This window comes from Haliotis rufescens, unplaced genomic scaffold (assembly GCF_023055435.1).
Source record: "Haliotis rufescens isolate VD_foot unplaced genomic scaffold, xgHalRufe1.0.p SCAF_15, whole genome shotgun sequence".
Lineage (NCBI taxonomy): Eukaryota > Metazoa > Mollusca > Gastropoda > Lepetellida > Haliotidae > Haliotis > Haliotis rufescens.
This window is the reverse complement of record NW_025963835.1, coordinates 11,500,686-11,523,271: the sequence shown is the minus strand read 5'-3', so window position 1 is coordinate 11,523,271 and position 22,586 is coordinate 11,500,686. Positions and strand designations below refer to the sequence as shown.

The 22,586-nt window shown below is 38.7% G+C and overlaps 1 protein-coding gene across 7 annotated transcripts in view; it reads left to right on the top strand.

Annotated features, from left to right (window-relative positions):
• The first annotated feature begins 200 nt into the window (after positions 1-200).
• Positions 201-22,586, top strand: part of LOC124110429 (myotubularin-related protein 3-like) — a 46,604-nt gene continuing 24,218 nt past the window's right edge. The window contains exons 1-4 of one of the 7 annotated variants that reach the window (XM_046469796.2): positions 201-349; positions 1,060-1,124; positions 17,585-17,639; positions 21,571-21,860. In XM_046469796.2, the coding sequence (XP_046325752.2) occupies positions 1,117-1,124; positions 17,585-17,639; positions 21,571-21,860 (353 nt within the window). In that variant the 5' untranslated portion in view covers positions 201-349; positions 1,060-1,116. Of the gene's footprint in view, positions 350-973; positions 1,125-6,878; positions 7,067-10,708; positions 10,785-11,613; positions 11,763-12,943; positions 13,167-17,584; positions 17,640-21,570; positions 21,861-22,586 lie in introns of those variants that run through there. The other 6 variants (XM_046469797.2, XM_046469799.2, XM_046469803.2 and 3 more) reach the window with 6 other exon arrangements.

Sequence of the window (22,586 nt, the reverse complement as noted above, 5' to 3'; positions counted from 1 at the left end):
GCTTCATGCATAAAAAAATATTGCATATACTGTTTACAATACGTTCCATCATTATGCATATGAATTATTTGCAAATTTTCTATGAACTTTGTTTTCTTGAATATTGTCCGCATCGTTGCGCTGTAGCCCAGCTCGACAGTAGTAACAGTGAGTGGTAGGTCAGATAACGTTGTATATCCTGCAGCTAGCCGTGCCCACAGCAATACTAGTGTCGGGGATACGTACACACGGGGTTTGTCACCGAGATTGTTTCCGTCAGACCCGGGAACTGACTCGGTGCACGAACACAGGTACCTAATAACACACTCAAACTGCATCACGCAGCAGTTTACCTGTGGCGTAATGACAGGTAGGCGCTTTATGTCCTTTGGGGTGGCATTTCAAAAGTTATGCATTGCGTTGAATCAACGCTTTATTGATTCAACTTTTGTATATTTACTGAATAACACTGTGAGCTATCTGCATTGAATACAGGGCACTGTGTGTTGTTATGATGAAATGTATAGTTTATATAGCGATTGTGTAACGGCAATGTACGATTGTGTGTTCGTCTTTTAATGTTCGGGGAATAACCGGTCCTCCCTTGTGCGTGACTGAGCGTTACATGTTGAACACAATTGGTATTTCAACCTGAAAATATGTGCGTATACCACCCTTTAGAACTGACAAGGGTGCGGTCATGTTTTAAAGGGGTGGTGTGGTGATGGTTGTGGTGTGTGTGTGTGTGCGCGTGCGTGTGTGTCTGCGCGTGCGTGTACATATGTCTATTCATGTCGAAATTGGGTGGTCACATTCGGTTATCTCTCTCTCTCTCTCTCTCTCTCTCTCTCTCTCTCTCTCTCTCTCTCTCTCTTCTCTCTCTCTCTCTCTCTCTCTCTCTCTCTCTCTCTCTCTCTCTCTCTCTCCAATGTATGTTTAAATCGAGAAGTCAGATGCTTGAAGCGTCTATGATTACCGCGACATTTTTTTGCAGGTATGCTGTGTAGATGTGTATTGCCGCGGTTGCCACCTTATGCAAATGTGACATTGAATCAACAGTGTGCATACCTGTGCTTGCAGGGGACAGGTGCGCGGCGTTCTGGCGGAAGTAGCTAGTTACCCTTACCTGGTGGAGATATGCTGAGGTATGTGTATTGGGTGGTCACATCATATTTGTTTCACAGTTTATAACGTGTGTGCGATCAAATCGCCCTCGCTATAGCATGGGGAAGGGGGGGGGGGGGGTGTCTATTTGCGTGTGGTGGTGTATAGATGTGTATACGTGTGGGTGTGAGTGGGTGTGTATACACGCACGTGTGGGTCTTTCTCTGTGATGTGTGTATGTCTCTCTCTCTCTGTGGGTGCTCATGTGTGCGTGCGTATATGTGCGTGTCATATGGGTTTAGATGGGTGTGTTGTAGTGGATGTGCGGTTATTGTGTCGTTGGTGATACCGCTAGGTCAAGAGTGATGGGTGGGTTGGTTGTGGACAGGAACTCACTTCCCTGTTGACACTTGGATTGTGCAATGGGGCTACATCTCGACAATGATAGATAGATCCGTGCGTGTAAGGGTTAATTACGTTCTCAGCAAGATTTGGGCATCACATTAATAACTAGGCAAAACCCGATCCCAGACTGAAGAGTGAGTGAAGTAAAATGCCTCACACATATTGAGAGAGAGAGAGAGAGAGAGAGAGAGAGAGAGAGAGAGAGAGAGAGAGAGAGAGAGAATTGGGGGAATGAGAAACGGAATGTGGTATGGTGTTGTCAAACCAACAGTGACGGATGTTTATGTGGACTTAGGTACACTAGTCAAAACAATGTACCAGTGACAATAATATTACAATATATAGAGGGTCCAACTGTGCCCCACGCAGCCAGTCTGGTGGCGTTGTCGACTAGATAAAGCTAGAGCAAGTGCTAGAGCATGTGCTTCACTTATGCATACGGGTCCGGTTAATCAGAGGCCTGAATAGTCTGGACACTGTTAATCCGGGCACCCTGTCGATGGTCGGGACCCAAAAACTCCATATAGCGTTTGATACAGACGCCGGCTAGACCAGAACCTGTAAGTGAGGAACCTGGATAGTAATGGCGTGGAGTCCGATCACTGTTATTACAAGCTCTAGATAATCGGGGCATGCTACTCTGCAGGCTTGATAAACTAGACACTGTCAGTATGGGACATCGAGAGCCCAGATCCTGCTACAACGAAACCCGGCAAATTCGGACTCTCTCAATCCGAAATGTTGCTTGTTAATCCGGATCCTCGCTATACTGGCCCATGCTTTAACTCTAAACACTCCAATATAGAAGACAATGATACTTGAACCTGTCTATCAAGATTTACGACAGTATCGCCTTTGACACAGTCAAGACTGATACCTTTTTTCATTGCGTCGTGTTTCACATGTGTACTTGACTAGTAGTGTTAGCAGTGAGGAAAGATTTGGGATCGGTTTATATATTTTGCTGATTCAACATGCAGTTTTCCTCGAGAATGACGACAGCTTGCTCAACCATAATACCAGTATCTACATCAATGCCCCACTGTGTGGACAAGGTCAGGTTGTCATGGTGTCATGGTGTCATGGTGTCCTGCCACAATACAAACAAAATATACTGAACAGTTCCTGTGACATTGAATAAGATTTAATGCAAAGTGATGTTTTTTACCAAATCTGAAACGATTTCGGTTTGCAACAGATAAAAGACCCTGTAAGTGTTCGAATGGTTTAATTTGCCATAATGGCTTCAGAAAATGCGTGATTTAATCCAAATGTCCACCTGTGGTTGGGATGCAAGCAAACACATCTTCGTCTCATGGAATGGACCAGGCGTCGCACAAAGTCCTGTGGGATATCTGTCCATATCTGCTGGAGCATGTTTCGAAGTTCCTGGAGTGTCTGTGGAACACGTGGTTGACGTCGAAGGCGCCGATCGATCTCATCCCACATGTGCTCGAATGGTGAGAGATCAGGGGAGCGAGCCGGCCAGGGGATGACATTCACGTTGTTTTGTTGAAGAGATTCCTGAACAAGTCGAGCAATATGAGACCTGGGCCATGACGACGCAAAAACGGTAGAGCAACAGGGCCGATGATCTCGTCGCGGTAGCGCTGTCCATTTAGATCTTCTTCCATAACACAATGATTGACGTAACGTTCACCTCGACGTCGGTACATTCGAATTCGTCCATCGCTGTGTCCGAGGTGAAAACGAGACTCGTCAGTGAATAGAACTTGTCCCCACTGCATGGCTGTCCAGCGTAGACGCTGTCTGCACCACTGTAGACGTGCTTGACGGTGGTTTCCTGTCAAAATGGGACGTCTGGCGGGTCTTCTGGCGACAATCCCTGCACATCTGAGGCGACGACGTACGGTTGGTGAAGAAATTCGTCGAAGGCCAGGTATGCTTCTTGCAGTCACTGTTGCTGGCTGGAATCGATTTCGTAGGTGTCTTGTTCGAATCCAGTTGTCTTGTCGATTATTGGTTACACGTGGCTGCCACTCCGAGGATGGTCTCTGACTGCATTCGTCTGTTGCCAACGTTGCCATAAACCCCAAATGGTGTTTCTGTGGATGTTAAATTGTCTTGCAACATCACGTTGACTCGATCCTGCTTCAGTCATACCAATGGCTCGCAGACGCTCATTTTCGGACAGGCGTGACATTTCGTAATGTTGAATAATTGCGTAATTTTGTGGTTTTTCTGAGTGGTTGTTGTCAGCACAATGCTAAACAATGCATATGGAATCCCGTTAACGCACATGTTTTTATACCCATTCTATGGTAGTGAAATGCATGGGGCATGCATAAAAGTGAACTTTTGCATCGAATGCATGCTTTTCTGTAGCAGTTGCGTTTTTGTGACTTGAATCCATACATGTACTACAAAATTGAAGGCCAAACTTTTTTGTTTGAAAAATACACTAAAATATTGGTGTCACAGGAAATTTTGTTGTTGAGTATGTAATCATCTCTTGTGCATATCAGTATAAGTTATCAGGAAGCCGTTTTGTGCACGAAGTCCTACAGGGAAGCAATACATTTCGTAAGGAAACACGTTACTTCTTTTAAACTTGATATCCTTTAAATAAATTCCTTTTTGCAAATTTTGATTAACTCATTAACATGGAATATCGGTGATCAGTTATATATATAAAATATAATTATAATAAAAATTGAAATATCTACGTGAATGTGTAGGGCTATGTATCCGGAATTTCCGTTGCTGGTTGATAACCATTGTTACAAACAATTTGGCACAATAAAGCTCTAGATGTAGATACTCTGTGAGAAATACTTATTGATTTCAATTTTATGAAAATATCCGGCAAGCTCTTAAATAAATATATCATGGCCCAACCGCGAACAGGGTGAGAGAGGGGTATTTGTGGAAATCAATTGCCAAGGCTTCATATTTATTACGGGGCGGTCGGGTAGCCTGGTGGTTAAAGCGTTCGCTCGTCACGCCGAAGACCCGGGTTCGATTCCCGACATGGATACAATGTGTGAAGCCCATTTCTGGTGCCGTGATATTGCTGGAATATTGCTTAAAGCGGCGTAAAACCATACTCACTCACTCACTCATATGTATGACACTGGGACAGTCTCCATTATATTACAATATCATAAGTAAATAATGTCTTAAATTAACTGTAATAGTTTGTGTCATATGAATGGTGAGTGAGTTGGGTTTAACAGTATTTCAGTTGTATCCCGAACTATCATAGTTTGTTTGTTTGGGGGGTTTGTTCTTTCATAGTTTAAAGCGCACTCAGCAATCTTCCAGCTATATGAGGGCGGTCTGTAAATAACCGAGTCTGGACAAGGAAATCAAGTGATTAATATCATGAGCATCGATCAACCAAGTCAGAGAGCATGACCACCCCATCCCATGTGTCGCCTTTTACGACAAGCACGAGTTGCTGAAGGCCTATTCTAACTGACTGTAAAAGTCCCTTTTCTCGGAAATATGATTCTGACCCGGATCTTCACGGCAGAACGAACTATCATAAAGATGAAGAGAAGCCTTAACGTCGCATCTATACGACGACTAGCAAATGTAAGTGTGTAATATCTTGTGATCACAAAATGCACATTCCTTTAAAAACAAGCTGTATCCGGTCTTGTCCTTGTTGCGTGTGTTTGGACCCCATAGTGACTACGGTGCGTTATAGGTTCTCAGTGCTTAATGTTTGTGGTTTGATCCGACTAAAAAATGGATCAGGTGGTTAAAGCGTATCAACTTGTGGCAAGTCGTTTTCACATTTATTACGGAATTACTGATATCTTCAATTATATTAAAGATATCGGTATTATATTTAAAGGTATCATGCAATAATGCTTTTTTAAGATATCTATAAATAATTGAAGATATCTTTAATTAATTTCTGATATTCAAAATACAATCTTAAAATGTTAGTGATATCAAAAACATATCTCGTGATATCTCTAAATGTATTTAAGATGTCATTAAAACACTTACCATCGTGCAGTATAATAATTCGAGATATCAATACATGATATGAGGATATCAATGTTCTTTCAAGATATCAGGAATTGGATCACTGATACTATAAAACACTTAATTTTTTATATCTTTTAATCACATTATGATAGCTTTAATCGAATTTAAGATATCAGTGATTCTTTCCAAGATATAAGCAATATGCTTCATCATATCTTTCATTCATTTCGTGATATACATTTTATTGCAAATATCTATAATTACCTGTATTTAAGATATCTTCAATTCAAGACATCTTGATTTCAATTCAAGTTATCTCTAATTTATTTCAATTTTATCTTTAAAACAACTGAAGATACCAGTAATTCCGTTATAAATGTGAAAACCGCTTGCCACAGATCGTTGCTAGGGTCGAATATTTACGGGCCGTCGAGTGACAAATATACTGATGGAGACGAATAAAGGAACAATGATAAATATAGGGAAATAAGCTTTTCTGTCAGTACACTTGAAATAGCGCGCATACAAATTCAACACTTGAAAGAATCAATTGTTGAGGTGTGTTTGTGTGCATTGTTTCCAACGCGTATTTGGTAACCTAGGCTGGGAACCCATGATAGCATATCATGTTACTGTGTCTAAAACTAACTGTTCCCTTATTCATTTCCATCAATATATATTCTGACTGATACAATTAATTGGTGGGTTTGCATCCATTTCTATGTTCCTATAGACCGCTAGACTGAGATCATCTACTGAAGTAGAAGCTAGGTGTGTGTGTGTGGGTGGGAGAGGGGTGTGGGTGTGTGGGTGAGGGTGTGTGTTGGGGGGGGGCTGGTGGTGGGCTTAAAGCCGTTTTGGAGATTATCAAAGGGACCTGGATCGTTTGATAATACTGCTATAAAATCCATCAAAGCGGTCAGATTAACTAAATCAATGGCGAGGTTTGCGACTAAGGAATCGTACGTAATACAAGGGATTTCACTTCAGTGATGCTAATTCACCGTTTCAAATATAATTGCATATGGTTATTCTATATATTTAATTACTTATTAATTCCTCGGTATAGACTTAGTATTTACCCATTTATTTTGTTATATGTTAATGTTTCATTCATGTATGCATATATTTAATCTATGTGACCATTTGTATGTATTTGTATGATATACTCTCGGTACCAGTACTGCCCAAACACGCAGAGTTTACATATCGAATCTAAGCTGTATCTGTAAACATGGACCTGTAACCATCTGTATTGGCTGTTCACGAGAGTATTTTTATACTAGCAGAGAAATACAACATACACAGCAGTGACGGCACAACATAACTGCTTGGCTGGTTGTTATCAACTTATTGAATACATAGCCTCTTGTTGGTACAGCGACCTTGACCCCACGACCTCGGTCATATGACACCTCCCCCGACCATGACGTCACATATTCTCTGTTGACATTTTGTACCGCCATCTTTAGGTCTAGAGCCGGATAATACGACAAAAGTTCGTTGTTTTATTGGAAATGTTGGGGTTTATCTTTGTCCCGGGAGGGACGGGGAGACCTTGACGTTTGAAATTTTCCTTTGGACTATACAAATTCCACAGATTTTTCATTACCAGGTAATTTATTAGGCTATACATTAGTGATTCTTTGCCTGCCAAGTGGCATATCCCTGAGTCAGGAAAATGCGAAAGATTGTGGTCATGTTTTCATATTCTATCGATAAACTTATATCCACCTGTCTATGTGTTACAAGTGAACGTGGCAGCTAAATGTATGTGCTTGCGATAGCCGTGCGAGAGGCCTAAAACGGTTGTGTACTTCTGTGTTGGGGTCAGCTGTTGGTTGTTACTGCTTATTGACGCATGACGCAAGCGTCAGTATCGAACAATGTTTACTCCTGAGCTTTCATTCATCTGTCAAAGTCGAGCTAGTCGATTACATATAAATCTATATTTGTAGTGCACAAAAATATGTTTAATACTGATTCCAAAGTACGACAGGGAGTAACCACTGTCTATGAGAAGCAGAGATAAAGATTTCCTAAATAGGTGTTGTTAAAGGAAAATAATTTGGCCTAAATAACTATTTCACTTTTGCTTTTCCTGGCATAAACATTTCTACCTGCAATAGTGACAATTGGGTTGCAGTAGCCCTGAGTAGTGTAACAAGCAGAGCTGGAAACTAAACCAGTCTAATTCGCCTTTTTGACCAAAAAATCAACTATTGGTTATTTAGCCTTTCGTGCGACATTTTTGCTTTGATATTTCCATCCAATTATCTGGGTAGTTAGTGTACATTTTACCTCTAACCTATAAAAAATAGGCTTTTGAGAGCCTGAAGGTAACAAAGCAAATGGTATACTGAAGCAGTCTGTGCCAATCTAGTTTGAGTCAATAAGACTGAATTAATTTATTATCAACATTTTGAATAATTTTTTATTTTGATGTATGGTCTATTATGAGCTGAGCTTACTAGACGGAAAGACATTTTACTCATATTGGGCTTAAGACTAGGGACTAAAGCGACAGACTGCAATAGAATTCTTGAGAATATGATAAGAGATCAGAGATTATGACTTGGTAATAATGTGACATCACTTGTTCTATATACATCATAACATTGCAAACAATGGATAAATTGGGTTTTACTATTGTAGCGTTAATTGCAGAGAGTCTTCATCAGAACATTACATTTTTGTTCAGGAATATAACACCTATAACACCTTCCTTTTCATGTTTTTCATCCAAACTCTTTTATTGAACATGTTGAAGTTGTGAATTAATATTTTCGTACCTACAGCATTGTATAGTAGGGCTGTGACGAAACACCAACTGTGCAAACAGATACATATCACGATACCTTACTCACGATCCAATATGTATCATGATACTTGCATGTGCTCTGATAATTTACAGTTGGCAGTGTCAAGTATGGCACAACACATGAAAATATTTATGTTTTCACTTGCCCTTCTGATTAGTGTTATAAAGCAAACGTTTAGGTCAAAATTGATATTTTTACTTTTTACTTAGTGTGCGACTGGTATCGATACTTGTTTCGAGCAGTAAAAAATCGCGATCCACCAATGCATCAGTGTATCGTCCCACCAATATTGTTTAGTAGGATAATTGGATCATATTTCATTCTATTTATTTATCATTATTTCCTTTATTTCATTGATCTGCACTACTCAATCTTATAATTCTGTTACGTAACATCTTGCAGATTGAAATATTGCCAGAAAAGCCATGGGCACACAATACTCTTGTCCTATTATATTACATTGACTGAGTGATTAGCCCCCAGTCCCACACACAGATTTTGACATGTCATATCTAGGCACAAGAATGTTCCCTCAGGAATGTCACACTAAAACTATCTCAGCATTCAAACAGGTCCAACAGCGACCTCGGTGCAGCTTTGTTAGTATGGGGTAAATTTAATGCATCTGTGTCCTCATTCAATTTTTAACTAACTTTACAAGAAGGAAAATGTTGTGCATAAAACGGTAGATCTTCAAAGAAGCATGTTTATGAATAAAACTCAACCACAGACGACAATGCCACTATCATGTTCTGCAATCTGAATCAGTGCATTGAGTGACGTTTCCTGTATAGAAGATGTTTTGGTTTTATGTGTTGTTTAATGCTGCACTCAGCTATATTCCAGCTATTTGAAGCCAATATTCCAGCCTTTACAGTGATAGAAACTAACATTCTTATCCCCCTAGTCTTATTATGATAATATGTAGAACAAACCCTAAAAATGGCAAATTTCTACAAGTCTTTATGATACCTAAACTATTGGGCACTTTGGCTAGGAGCTGCTGCTGTATGGACCTAGAAAATCCAGTGATTGATATTTTGAGAAACGATCCCTGTTCTCGGGGTACAATGACTTGCAATCAGCCAAGTGACCAAAGCTGACCACTGATCTATTTGGCATCTTGTGCGACCAGCTAGGATCTATTCTGACCGGAATCTTCATGGAGATACTTTGGCTGAAATGTCATGACATGACGGTTGCAATATGTATAACCAAATAAACAAACTTCTTTTCACAAATGAACCGATAAGGATACACCTGTACACAGACGCTGAATATTTGGTATTTTTTGACCTGTCACATTAGTTTAAAAACTGAATATTGTGAAGCCATACATCAATCAGTACCACCAAGGTTGCTCTTGCCAAGGTTGTCTCAAGAGCGTATAAACTACAATCAATTGACCCCTTTAGATCTGGATTCGAATTGTCTTCAGCAGCAGGTAACAGAATTAGGTGTTCAGAGTTGCTACTTGATTGGTGCATGTCCTTGTATCCCAATTGCGAAGATCGATGCTCATAATTGTCCAGACTTGATCTTGTTGATTTTCTAAAGACCGCCATCACATAGCTGGAATATTGCCGAGTAGTTGTAAAAAGATACTTTGGTGCACTGTTGAATCAGGAATTTTCATGCAATGATACAATACACGATAGGTTTTTTTTTTCCAAAATAAATTACTAACTAGTCATTTCATTGAATCCTCATCGTTTTGTCAGTCAAATATTGAAAAATTAGCACTTTAAGTTCACTACTAGAAATTTCCACCACATGACAAACATGTGTCTACTGCTAGCTTTGTCTTTTTAACCTGCTCTAAAATATTTATTGTCAAGAAGTTTCCATGTTGTTTGACATAAATATTTGTATCATTATACATATCAAATCGTGATCTTACTGTATCGTTTCACCCCTATTGCCGAGTGAGGCATTAAGCAACAAACAATCATAAGCTTTCTATATATGTACAAAGGGATGTTACACTGTACTATGGTTCAATTTTCTGGACTTTTGATAATCCAGACCATTTAAATGTCTGGATTAAAAGGTTTTGTATGAAATTATGTGTGATAAAATATCCAGAAAGAATTTGGTGAATGTAACATTCATTAGATAATAAGACACTCATTATCTTAAGGCACACATATTATAAGACTAATATCTATCTTGATGAACAAGGTAAAGGAGCTTTAATCAACTGAAAATGTGCCACACTCCTGACTTGAGCGATTATACATGTTAAATTTGAATTGGTGTCTGCCACCATTGAAATGAGGTTATTTAGAATATTGAATATTTTTCTATCCAAATGTTCTAAACAGATTAACATGATTATCTTAACTAAAACACAAAATTTCATATAACTAACATACATAGTAATCCTAAAACGAATGTTTTAACAAGACTGATTAAGAGTAAATCTTATATTTCAGATTTGATACAGGAACTGATTAAGAAGTATAATACTGCAAGCTGTGTTTGAAGTTAAGGGAGTCTGGTATCCTTGAGGTTTGCACCAATAGTATTTGAATCTAGTGATCCTTAAATTGTCCAACTTTTAGCATTTAGGGCAGTGACAAGTACCCACTGACTTTCAAGCTTCCTTTCGAACACGGAAACGTCTCCTAGTAGAATCCCATCATCTTTGAAGCCTGTGTATCAAATTTATATACCACTAGAAATAACTGCAACATGTACAGCATGATTTGGTAATCCCACAGACTGTTTAGCTTATTCTGATTATAACGTTATCAGGGTGTGACTCAGATGTTTATGATCACCAACGATATGATAACAGTAAACATTGTCAACACCAAGAGGCCGGGAAGTTAGGTCAGGTCACACAACAAGGCACATGCCAACTCACATGGGTGAGATATAAATAGCAAGACAATGTTTACAAACATTGGTGTATTTATAGGTGCTGATTTCACCCTTGTCAGTTGTGTTGCTTTGTGGCTGTCAGCCTGATCTCTTACTTCAATTGAGATGATTTTTGGGGCATGCATGCAAGACACAAATATGATAAAGGTTTGATAGGATTTCTTTACCATGTCACCAATAGGCTTATATTTATCTTTTTTGCATTGTCTATTTTGGGGTATTTACTCAGCTGTACGTTAAATGCTGAATAGAGTACACCTATATTTTGTATGGTGTTCCTTTCTAAGTATGATGTTCAGCTCTAAAATACACCAGCATAATCAGACAACAAAACAGGAATTTTTTGGGAATATAATTGGCCACCAAAATGACTGTGTACTAAAAAATTATATCCTTAATAAACATGATCATGATGACTACAAGACACAAGTTTGTCTATATCATTAGGACAGGATGGATATTACAAGCTGGGAAATAAGACTACTCAGGCTAACTGTCAGTATTTAGGATTTGTTCAACTACCAGTGTACTAGTGTACTATGATAGTTTGAGACAAACAGGACTAGTTTCCAGTCACTGCTCTCAAAGAACAATTTCACTGAGGTGAGTTTTTAGTTTCCAGAGTGAAAATATTGTAAATGTTTTAGTCCTTCATTTGACAGTAGTGCTCGACACTTACACTGCTTACTGGCCCGAGTCTGGTATATTGTCTTAAGGACCAGTAAAATTAAATAAATGGTCGTCCAGGTGATGTGACTTTATTTTGGGGATGAACAAAGTAAGTTAAGTTTGTGAGACTTTTGAAATCAGCGATAGATCAAGTCTAAAGCTAAGCACTATTGTGTCTAGCATGTCTAATAGAGATTCAACAGAACTTTGGTGCTTCTTAACATTTTTGGTGATAAAAATGAATTACAGCATATTCTACCATGACAATGAATTTAGAAAACACTGGATTCTACTTGGTCGGTCAGAAGTTTCAAATCTCTACCTGTGGTTGAAACAGCTTACAAACAATATTATGGCTTGTAATTTTAACATGTTTAAGACAATCAAATTTAAGCAACAATACCATTTTAAAATTTATCATATATATTTATATAAACGATAATCTAAAAAAAGGTGCATAAAGGTGAAATAATTGCATTGGTTACCATGAAGTAAATCTGCGTATGTCTAAACTGTGAACTCAGTGACCCAAGTTAATTGAGAAGCTGTAAATATACATGTGTCTGTGTATATTTCTCTTGTTCATCTCATCAATAAATCAATATTACAAACAGTGAGAATCAACAGATGAGTTTGAAAGCTGACAAGTCACTGTCACTCACATGACCATGGGTTCGGTGTATTCTGTTTCTACTGGATAGCAAACATGGGACAATGTTGATCAATGTAATGTAAGTGTAAAACAATACTGGTGTTTAGTGGTGTAGGATTCTGGATATGATTTTGGGTTTTGTAACATGTACCTTGGGTGTAATGCACAAGTGTAGTCTGTAAGCTCCATTAAATCAGTAATCGGCGACATGGTTGAAATCGCTGATAGTGTTAGGACATTAGAAATATGCTGAAAATGCTTAAACAATGTTAAAAGCTTCAAAGTAAATACTGGAACCTTCAGTATTGCAATCTCATGTTATTCAATAACACAGTACAGCAGCAGCTACCTTATTGTGCTTTGGAAAGGCAGTGTTAACATGGTTAAGGGACTGTGTGATGTCTTTGTCACATGCTTTAAAGTTGGCTCTAAATATAGGCTACTTTCGTTCTTGTAGTATATCAATAAGTCGCCATGATGCATTGAATGTGTTGCAGTGGGGTTTTATACCGTCTCCATTGCTGACATTGTGGTGGTGTTACGTCTTGTGTGTTGAATTCTGTATTGTAGTCAATATCATGTCTGAATGGTTAGTTGAGTCACACTACTTAAATGCCATCTGGGCCATGGTTGACATCCCTAAGTGGCTGTGGAGATAACAACAGCATGTATATCATCTAGATTAGGTGAGTCACCTTGAACTTAATTTTGCAGATGTATCGGTATGTTTTTTTTTGTTTCATTTATCATATAGAATTTTTGCACATAGGGTGTCATTTGAATGTGTCACATGCAAGTGCATAAGTATAGGCTGAACTTCAGGTAGCTCAGTATATTTCATTTAGTGTATTTTTATGCAGTTTTGGAAATGTTTGTGTGGAGATGTCATGGTGAAATTGGTAGTACATGCACTTGCATACTTTTGGGGTGAGTAAGTTGATGGAGCATGTGGAGTGGTTACAATGTATGACCTGGATGATAGTGTCTCATTGTACCCCTCCTTGGTGAATCATGGATAACAACCTGTTTGCCGGGCTGAGATTCATTAAGACACAGGTCTTGGGGATGTAGCTGGAAAAGTCAGTCACTAGCTACAAAAATAATACCTGAGAGTGATGTTTTGTTTATGTTTGATTTGTTTATATACCAAAAGACATGAATAGATGGTACTTGTTGTTACCCTGCCATGTCGGCAATAACATGATAAAGCTGGTTGGCTCAGAGTCAGTATACTGTGACGTAGTAGGGTATACATGTTCAACTGTGGCATGGTATCTCAGTGAACTAGCACTATAAAACAGACAAGTCCGCACTAGTACATGTACAAGCAGCCAGCTTCTGCTTGGTCAGGTTTTTGGGAATACTACTTTTGCTTTTCATTTGCATATAGGTCAAATAACCCATTACATTGGAAAATGATGGACAGGTGTATAGGAAATAGGGGGCCGGTGGCCCCACATCAGTGTCAATCAGAATGGAAGGTCATGGTTGGAATGGTGGCCATCAGAAGCACTGAGTGCATGAGGCAAAACTGCTTACCAGTCCAACTAGTTAAAACATAGTAGAAAACATCGCAAGACATTGTAAAATTTCTACTTGCTGCTCACCTGAGGCAATCTGTAGCATAGGACAATTGTTTGAGCTGGTGCTGTTAAATTTCAATAAGTTACAACACATTCATCTCTCACAAATCAATAAGCATATATATTCATCACAAGGATTGATTTAGGATTCTTAACTAAGTGCCCATGGCAGGCAGTTTGGGGGGAAAAAAAGTATTGTTTCATATTTGCTTAAAGTCAAAGGTATTTTGAGATTGCATTTAATGCAATAATATAAAACGAAGCATTAAAACCTGTTCTTATGTATTGGTCTTTTTGGAAGTGAATATCAGGTTACTTCTACAAAGCCATAAAATTAGTTATTAGTTATATATATTAGTACATTCTAAAATGAATTGGGAATTTTCATTGACATTTGCTGTAGACTTTGGGCTGAATATTAGCCTCTGAGCAGGTGTAGATAAACCCCTTCATCAGGAAGAATAATCAGTAAACTCTGTATGAATTGTGTGTGTAGCTGACAATGTGACATGTTAAATGACAAGTTTTTCTATATGCTTATCTATATTTATTTTCAGTCCACATAGTCAAGTAGAATTTGCTTTACCACCACAATCACACCAAACCACACCCACACCCACACCCACACCCACACCCACACCCACACCCAAACCCCAAACCCCAAACCCCACACCCAAACCCAAACCCAAACCCCACACCCTCACCTCATCCCACACCACCACCCTACACCACACTGCCTCTGTGGTCTAGTAGTAGAGCATCCGCCTAGAGAGTGGAAGGTCCGGGGTTCAATCCCCGGCCGCGTCATACCAAAAGACGTTAAAAGATTGTACTTGTTGTTATCCTGTCTAGCGCTTGGCATTAAGGGGCTAAAGCAAGGTCTGGTCAGCTCAGAGTCAATATACTGTGTCTGAGTGGGGTATTCATGTTAAACTGCGGCATGGTATCTCAGTGTGCTAGCACTCTAAACCGACATCAGTCTGGACTAGTACAAGCAGCCACACACACACACAACCATGCATGCACCTTGCTATATAAGTCGAATGATCTCGGATGCGACGTTAAACCCTCACCTCACCTCACCTCACCTCACCTCACCTCACCTCACCCTTTCTGCATTTGGTATGTTGGTCTAAATAATCAGTTCATACAAGAAGAAACATTTATCAATCTGACGTTGACTATTTTGGCATGTTTGGGTGGTATGAAACATGTCAAGGATGACTCCTGTAAACATGGTATACATGGTTAGGAATTGATAAGATTATTTATTTGTCCCCAGCAGTGTCCAAAATAACTGCCTGCCTCCTCGTGGCAGGTTACTATTCTGTCGGGCTGCATGAAATTTTACTCCACCTGCCCGACTGTCTGGCAGATAATTAAAGACTACTTATTCATCTTCAGTTTTATAATAACTCCTACATTCGCAAGCACCCGGTAATTGTTTGCATTATTTCAACTGAATCTAGATATGATTTGTCTCTTCAATTTTGTGTTTTTCAATATACATGTATATAATACCTGAATGTAGGACTTGATGGGCAGGCAACATTTATAGGTCACCTGTCCAACAGTCTTGTTGGGTTAAAAAAATATTTCACACACTGGTCCTGAGGCAACGATCCTTGTAAAGAAGTGCCTGCTTTGTTGTCCTGGTTCTATTAATTTGGTGATAGTCATTTGATGCATGTTGTGTGGGCTGGCAGATAAGCAACATCCTGCTTACTGATGTAGGTAGTAACATGTAGTTCAGGGCCGTATCAGGAGAGAAGTGTGTCTAATATGATATTATCAGGTGCAGTGTGATGTATTGTCAGACCACGAGCCAGTGAGTCATGCATTATCAAGTTCGCCCAGGTGATAAAGTTGATATATTGTAATCCATTACCTCACTAATAGTATCATTCATCATGATGTCAGCATTGCTGAGGTGATAGCTTTATGTTTTTATTTTTATTATTACTGCTAATATTAAATTATTATGATTGTTACTGTTATTACTGTTACTAATGTTACTACTACTGCTATTATTTTTAACACTGTTATTGTGTTTAAACGGGCTGTGTGGTCTATGCAGGTTGCTCCCATGTTATTTGAACCAGGGACCCCCTAAAGTATTAACTTTGAACAAGGCATGTCAAGGGTAATGACATATATACCATTGATATACATGATAATGATATATATGATTCTACTTTACCTTATTTTGACAACTGCTTCTTTAACATGTTTAATACTGAAGTGAAAAGGAAAAAAATAGCATCGACATTTTGAGAAACAAAACTAATTATTGTTCACCATGTGAAATCAACCTCAGATTTTGTCATGAACATTAAATGTATTGGTTATTAACTTTAGAGCCAACATGGTTTGTAATTTAGGTTGGTTGCTGTTCCATGGTCATCTACCCAGTATTTAGCTGCATCCGTATAAAGTTTATCAGTTGCAATTTGAAATGACATTTACACCTAGAGCATTAGAATAGTGATGTTATAAATGTAGAAATTATATGATCATGATTGTAACATTCCCAACAATAGACATGAAAGTCAAGGTTCTGTTCAGTGGTAAAATCTGATGAAAGTAATGGGTTAAGTATTACTCTCAACTGTTTCTTAGCCATTATCAAAATGGTGAATCCCACTTAATTTTGATAACTGAAGAAAATCAACCCAGAAAATCTTACGGTAAATATAGTAGCATACAGTTTTCAATCAGATTCAATAAGCTAACAGGACTAGAAAATGTTATGTTCCGCTAACCATGCTGTCCCTTTGAAAACATTACTGGCCATGGGCAATGGTGAAATGGTTTATGGGTTAGTCAAAATAAATGTTTGAAATTATTATCAATCAGTGACATATGTCATGATCTTAAAAAACAACTGTCAACATTATTAGATGACCAGGCTTGAATTCTTAGTTGATTGAGTGTCATTGAACCTTAATGACATGATGTGTTACTCATAATATCCTCTACAGTTTGTCTGGCCAGAATCGAGCATTTACAGGTTCCAGTGACTTAAGTAGAGTATTGCAGGCTGCAATGTAAAACAAAGAAACAATAGTTTGTGATTGCTTGAGCCTTCAAATGGAGGGCCTTTTTTCTGGGGTCAATGTCAATGATCAGACCGCTTCAGTGGTTAGTTTGCCATGTTAGCTATTTTTCAGAAAACTCTCATGGCTTCCTCCAGGGCATGGGTGGCCCATTCGTCTAAGGTGCCACAATTTGATGTGCTGAGTTGTGTCCCTTGGGCACACCAGATCATGATCATGGGTTCAAATCCTGGTTTGACCTGATCATGTTTCCAGGTTTGTCAGCACCATACCCATGTTCGTGGGTTTACCCAAAGTGGTAAACAAACATCTGAAACCTGCATCACTTCAGGCTTTCTTCACGCTTTAAGCTGACCCATCGTGATATAACTGGAATATTGTTCAAAGCGGTGTGAAACCAAATGCACTCCTCCCTTGCCCCATGTACTCATTGTATGATGTTTACAATGTGTGTTCTGTTTCCAGGACATTCACAGAGAGACTAAGTGGGGGCCTGTCGGAGAGCTTCTCCAGCACCATGGTAAGTTGTCCTGCTCACTTTCACCACCTGGAGTCATTATTGAGTTAACTTTTACAGTTCTTCTGGCAGCATATGAATTCATTAAAAAAAACAATCAGCATGAAAAGTATTTGCTGATTACAAGTGCCTACTTTTTACAGTCCCACTTCGCAACACAGCATTGAAGGAAAGTGCCAAATATGATAAGTCGGCAGTGCCAAAATAGAGCTTGGTGTTCATAGTATGACTTAAAATATCCATTTATTCAATCCATATGTAATTGCTATCAAGACTGTTTTGCCATGTCTGCATTATAATCAACAAATTATCTGGACCAGTGAAGCTGAAACTACACAGGCATGTTCCTTCCAGTGATGACACCTGAATTTGTTGAAGAGGTTCAAATCTGATTTTCAATATGGCTGCCACAAGGGCCATTTTGAAAAATCTATTTATGGTTATTACTCAGCCAATTTTGTTCCAATTTCTAGACATATGTAGATGCTATCAACATGATCAAGACTGTTTACACCAAGTTCACTCTTATCAGGATATTATCTATTAGGGGCACAATCCTTGTATCCATATTTCCAGTTAGGACAAGTTGCAACTGACACTATCTTGTTTCTTGTTGTCTAACTGGTCATAACAATTATCATGGTTTTATTCACCCCCAGTAACCATTATAAGCATAGTAACACGTCAAAGGAAGCCTCAATAAATGGCCTTTTCTGTGAATTTCAAGTGAATTTGATCTGTAAAACTGCTATGACATGTTGAAAGCTGTCACCTCCCAGTACTACCAGTATGTGTATTTGTTAGTTCTATGGTTTGGTTTTTCTTCGTAGCCAAACGTGCTCTTCTCTATTAGTATATCATGTATGTTTGGAGAGGTATTATGAGTAACTTGATCTAGGTACTTGGGAAACGTGTGTTGGGCCAGCTGATCAGTGAGTGCATGTGCCTATCGTATAACACTGTATCAGCAACCTACAGCTGTAGTGCTGGTCATTTGTTCCAGGTCAATATGTTTCATTAATATTTAAACCTTTTGAATAGGTAGTATTTGTTATTTGTAAATTATTAGTCATGTTAAAAGTACACATTTTATAATGTAGCCAAGACAAATTCAATTATTATTTTAAGAAAGATATTCTCTTTGTGTAAGAAAGATACAGTTTACTTTTGTTGAAATTTTTTGGAAGTTTGAAATCTTAAAGCAGGGTTCAAAATGAAATCTGGCCCAGGGGTCCATCATGTCTTCTTTTGAATTTTACTGATGCGCCCAATAAATCTTTAGCTTTTAACATGTTTAACATTAGGATATAGGACAGAACAAGGTCCCCTTGGCTTTCATTCTTAGTTTCGAATACTGAGGCATAACGGAGTCAATTCTAGGTTTGGAAAAGCTCAAGTAAACATATGGCACTGAAATTGGTGAGTGAAAGAATGCTGTGTGAACAAACTGTAAGGACGAGGTCCTCATTATGACCTGTCATATTGTCAATGTTGGGAGCATTTATTGATTTTTCCTGTCCCTCGACTAGACTGCTTCCATGTGGTTCCAGAATATTCCATGCTCAGTGGTCAGTCGTGAGTGAAGATCGTTTACCATTGATTTCTGAATCACCAAGAATTCTATTGTTTCTCTTCCTAGAAATATGTCTTAGAAAACTTTGAAGGAAAAACTGTGATTTGAAACTGGACATGTTTTGATTCTAAGCCAACGTAGTAATACATTTAGCAGACAACAAATCTTGATAAGGGAGCTATCAAGTTTTATTATATATTATATTTGTCCAATGTTGACCACACACTTCTTGTGCTTTTGAACTGTGTCCATGGTGTAGTGGATAGAGTGGCTTCCCGGAGGACGGAAGGTTGGTGGACCAATCTCCGGCATGTCATACCAAGATTTTATGATATGGTACTTGCGCCTTAAGAGGCTAAAACAAGGACTGGTTGGCTAGGTATATGTTCATGAGTGGGCTAGCACTATACTATTAGCGTAAAACAACATTCACTTACTCGTTAGCCATGTTCTTATTTGTTATAGCATGGGAGGTTGCACATGATATTATCTTTCACTGGTTTGTCTGTTCCAAGCTTAACGCCTCAATGGTCTAGCGTCGTTAAAAAAAGGCCTGGCACTCGGCATTTATGGGCCTAAATTAACGGACTGGTTGGCTCAGAGTCAGTACACTGTATCTGTGTGGGGTATTCATGTTAAACTGCAGCTTGGCATCACAGTGGGCTAGCCAAAATTGGTCCGGACTTGTACATGCAACAAACAAGCACACACACATGGTTGCGCATCGCTATATAGGTGCAATAATCTTGAGCATAACGTTAAAACCCATTTTACCTCGCCCCACCGCACCTTTTCCAAACACTATTATTTACAGGTCATCGTCATAAGACTGGATTAATCCTGAATGTGGCGTTAACAATGTTATGCAAAACATAACATATATAATCCAGATGGCAGATTTATTCATGACTGGTGATATATTTCAACCATTTGCAATCTAGCAAATTGCTGATTGAAGCAAACTGTTTTGATATGTAAGTGAATTATCAAGATTGGGATGAACTCATGTACTACACTACATGAATGGGAATACTGTTTCGGTAATTCAAGGTTTGTTAGTATCAGATATTCAGTATAGGTCACATGTCCAAACATAGCTTTGGGCCATGCTCATGCATATTCATCGCATATTCTTAGGCCCTCCCTAGTAGGTTTTATAGTCCGAATAACTTCTGTTTTATAACTATGCTTTTTGGGGAGGGAAAGTAGCTATCTCATATACAATGCACAATCAAACATTTTCTAGTTTAGCTTTAGTGCGAGTCCACTACCATTATGGTAGCCATTTATGAACATTAATGAGAGGTGATGAAAACTCATAGCTTGAAACAAATACATATAAGTGACATAAAGTCGAACCTCGTTATCTCAAATAATAATAATATATGATGTAAGTAAGCAGATCAACACCTTTGAATTATCTGCACCATCATCAGAAAATTTGCTGTGGGAGAATTCCTGATGCACTTCCGTGTATTGTACATGGTGTGAGACCGGATCATGAGGATGTTAGCAAGCATTAGGTGTACTGTACATGATACTGATCACTGGTATGTAAGGAAATGATGTAAAAATATGTACATGATTTAGGAAATGTGTCGTGATAAATATTTTGTTTAGCTCCTTTCTTTATCAGCCATTACCATAATGTACAGTGTTGTAAGTTATACATTTTCCTGGTATAGTGTTTAATGGTTGATACTTAATCATGTTTTGTTTTTTATCAGGGACGGATCCAGGATTGTAAAAGATGATGGTGGGGTAGGGTGGGCCATTTGAAACTTCAGGGGGGAGGGGAGTCCACATGTGCATACCCAAAAAATCACAAACACCATATGTGAACCATTATCATTTTTACTTGAACAAGATCAGCATGTTATCATGGTTGGCAATGTGCATACAAAATGTCATCAGATGTTAAAAAAGGGTGGTGGCCACCCCAAGAAACCCACTCACCACACCACACCACACCACACCACACCACACCACACCACACCACACCACTTACACCACATATGGTTGTCACAATTTACCTATGTATCTGGGTTTTATTTGTGACTACACGATATATGATACGCTATCCATGTATTGATTCATGTTTTAGTTTTGTATTGATTTTTATTTTAAACTTGTCAGCACAGTTAGCTGTCCAAATTGAACATTTAGAATTTCATTCAGAAAAGAATCAAATGAAGTAATGTAATATGTATTTTATTGTTACTCAAGTATCGCAGTATGTATTGATGATTAGGTAAGCGTATCATGGCACTTCTAATCATATTAATATGAACATGTGATGTAACATGGTTGCCTGAATTGGTTGAGTACAATACTTTACCGATGACCTTGTTGCTTTGACAGGGCACCGAGGAGCCTCACAGCCTGGAGTGCATCCACAAGTCGGAGCTGTTTCCCAAGAAATCCATCGTGTTGGAAGATGACACGCTGCAGGTGCCCTTTCCTACCATGAATGGAGAGTATGTGACATATTTGGGCAGGACTTCAGACGGTGTCATAGCATTATCTAATTTCCGGCTGTTTGTGCGGCAGAAGAACGTATTTGTGAATGTGCCGCTTGGATTAATTGACACTGTGGACACAAGAGAGATCTTCTACCTTACTGTCTACTGTAAAGATGCTACTACAGTCAGGTACGTATATGGGAAGGGTCACCTGATCAGAGTTAGCCCCCCTCCGTAATAGAGCTTGCGTTTCAGTTAAAGTGCTTTTAAAGATGACATATATAGCAATCGAAGGGAAATAAACAATGTCAATAAATAAGTTTCAACGTTTGTTTTGTAATCAGGGTATGAAATTAACAAGCCCACTAGTCCGGGGCTAGGACATGTTTACAAATTTCCCCATTGTTTTAACATTACCAGGGCATTTTATCTTTACCTGGGCTAGTAAAACTTTTCTGTTTAGTTGTAACCCTGATAATAATGTAGCAAAAAAGCTGTGGCATAAACGTACGGCACATTATGGTCAGTTTTGTAACTGGAAACACAACTTGATGTTTGGTGTTTTAATAATAAGAATAAGTAAGAAATAGGTTCGTACTGAATGAGACTTATGTTATACCAGGTTAAAAGTTTGGTTTTCGCTCTGACAAACTGTTTGTCATGTTTATTGTTTCAATTATCAATATTGACAGTTGTAGGTGAACACTGCCAAGCTAACTGTTGTTCCTTTCCCGATGAACGTGAATATGTCATTTGATTACGTTGTCAATCAAGCGGAGACATACAGAACTACTTTATGGGAATTCCTCAATCTCTATAAGTAACATCAAGTAGGGACAGTATCATCATGTGTTTCAGGCTATGAATGAGGCGGGATTTAAAGCCTCACAGTGCCGCACGTGACCAAATTTACCA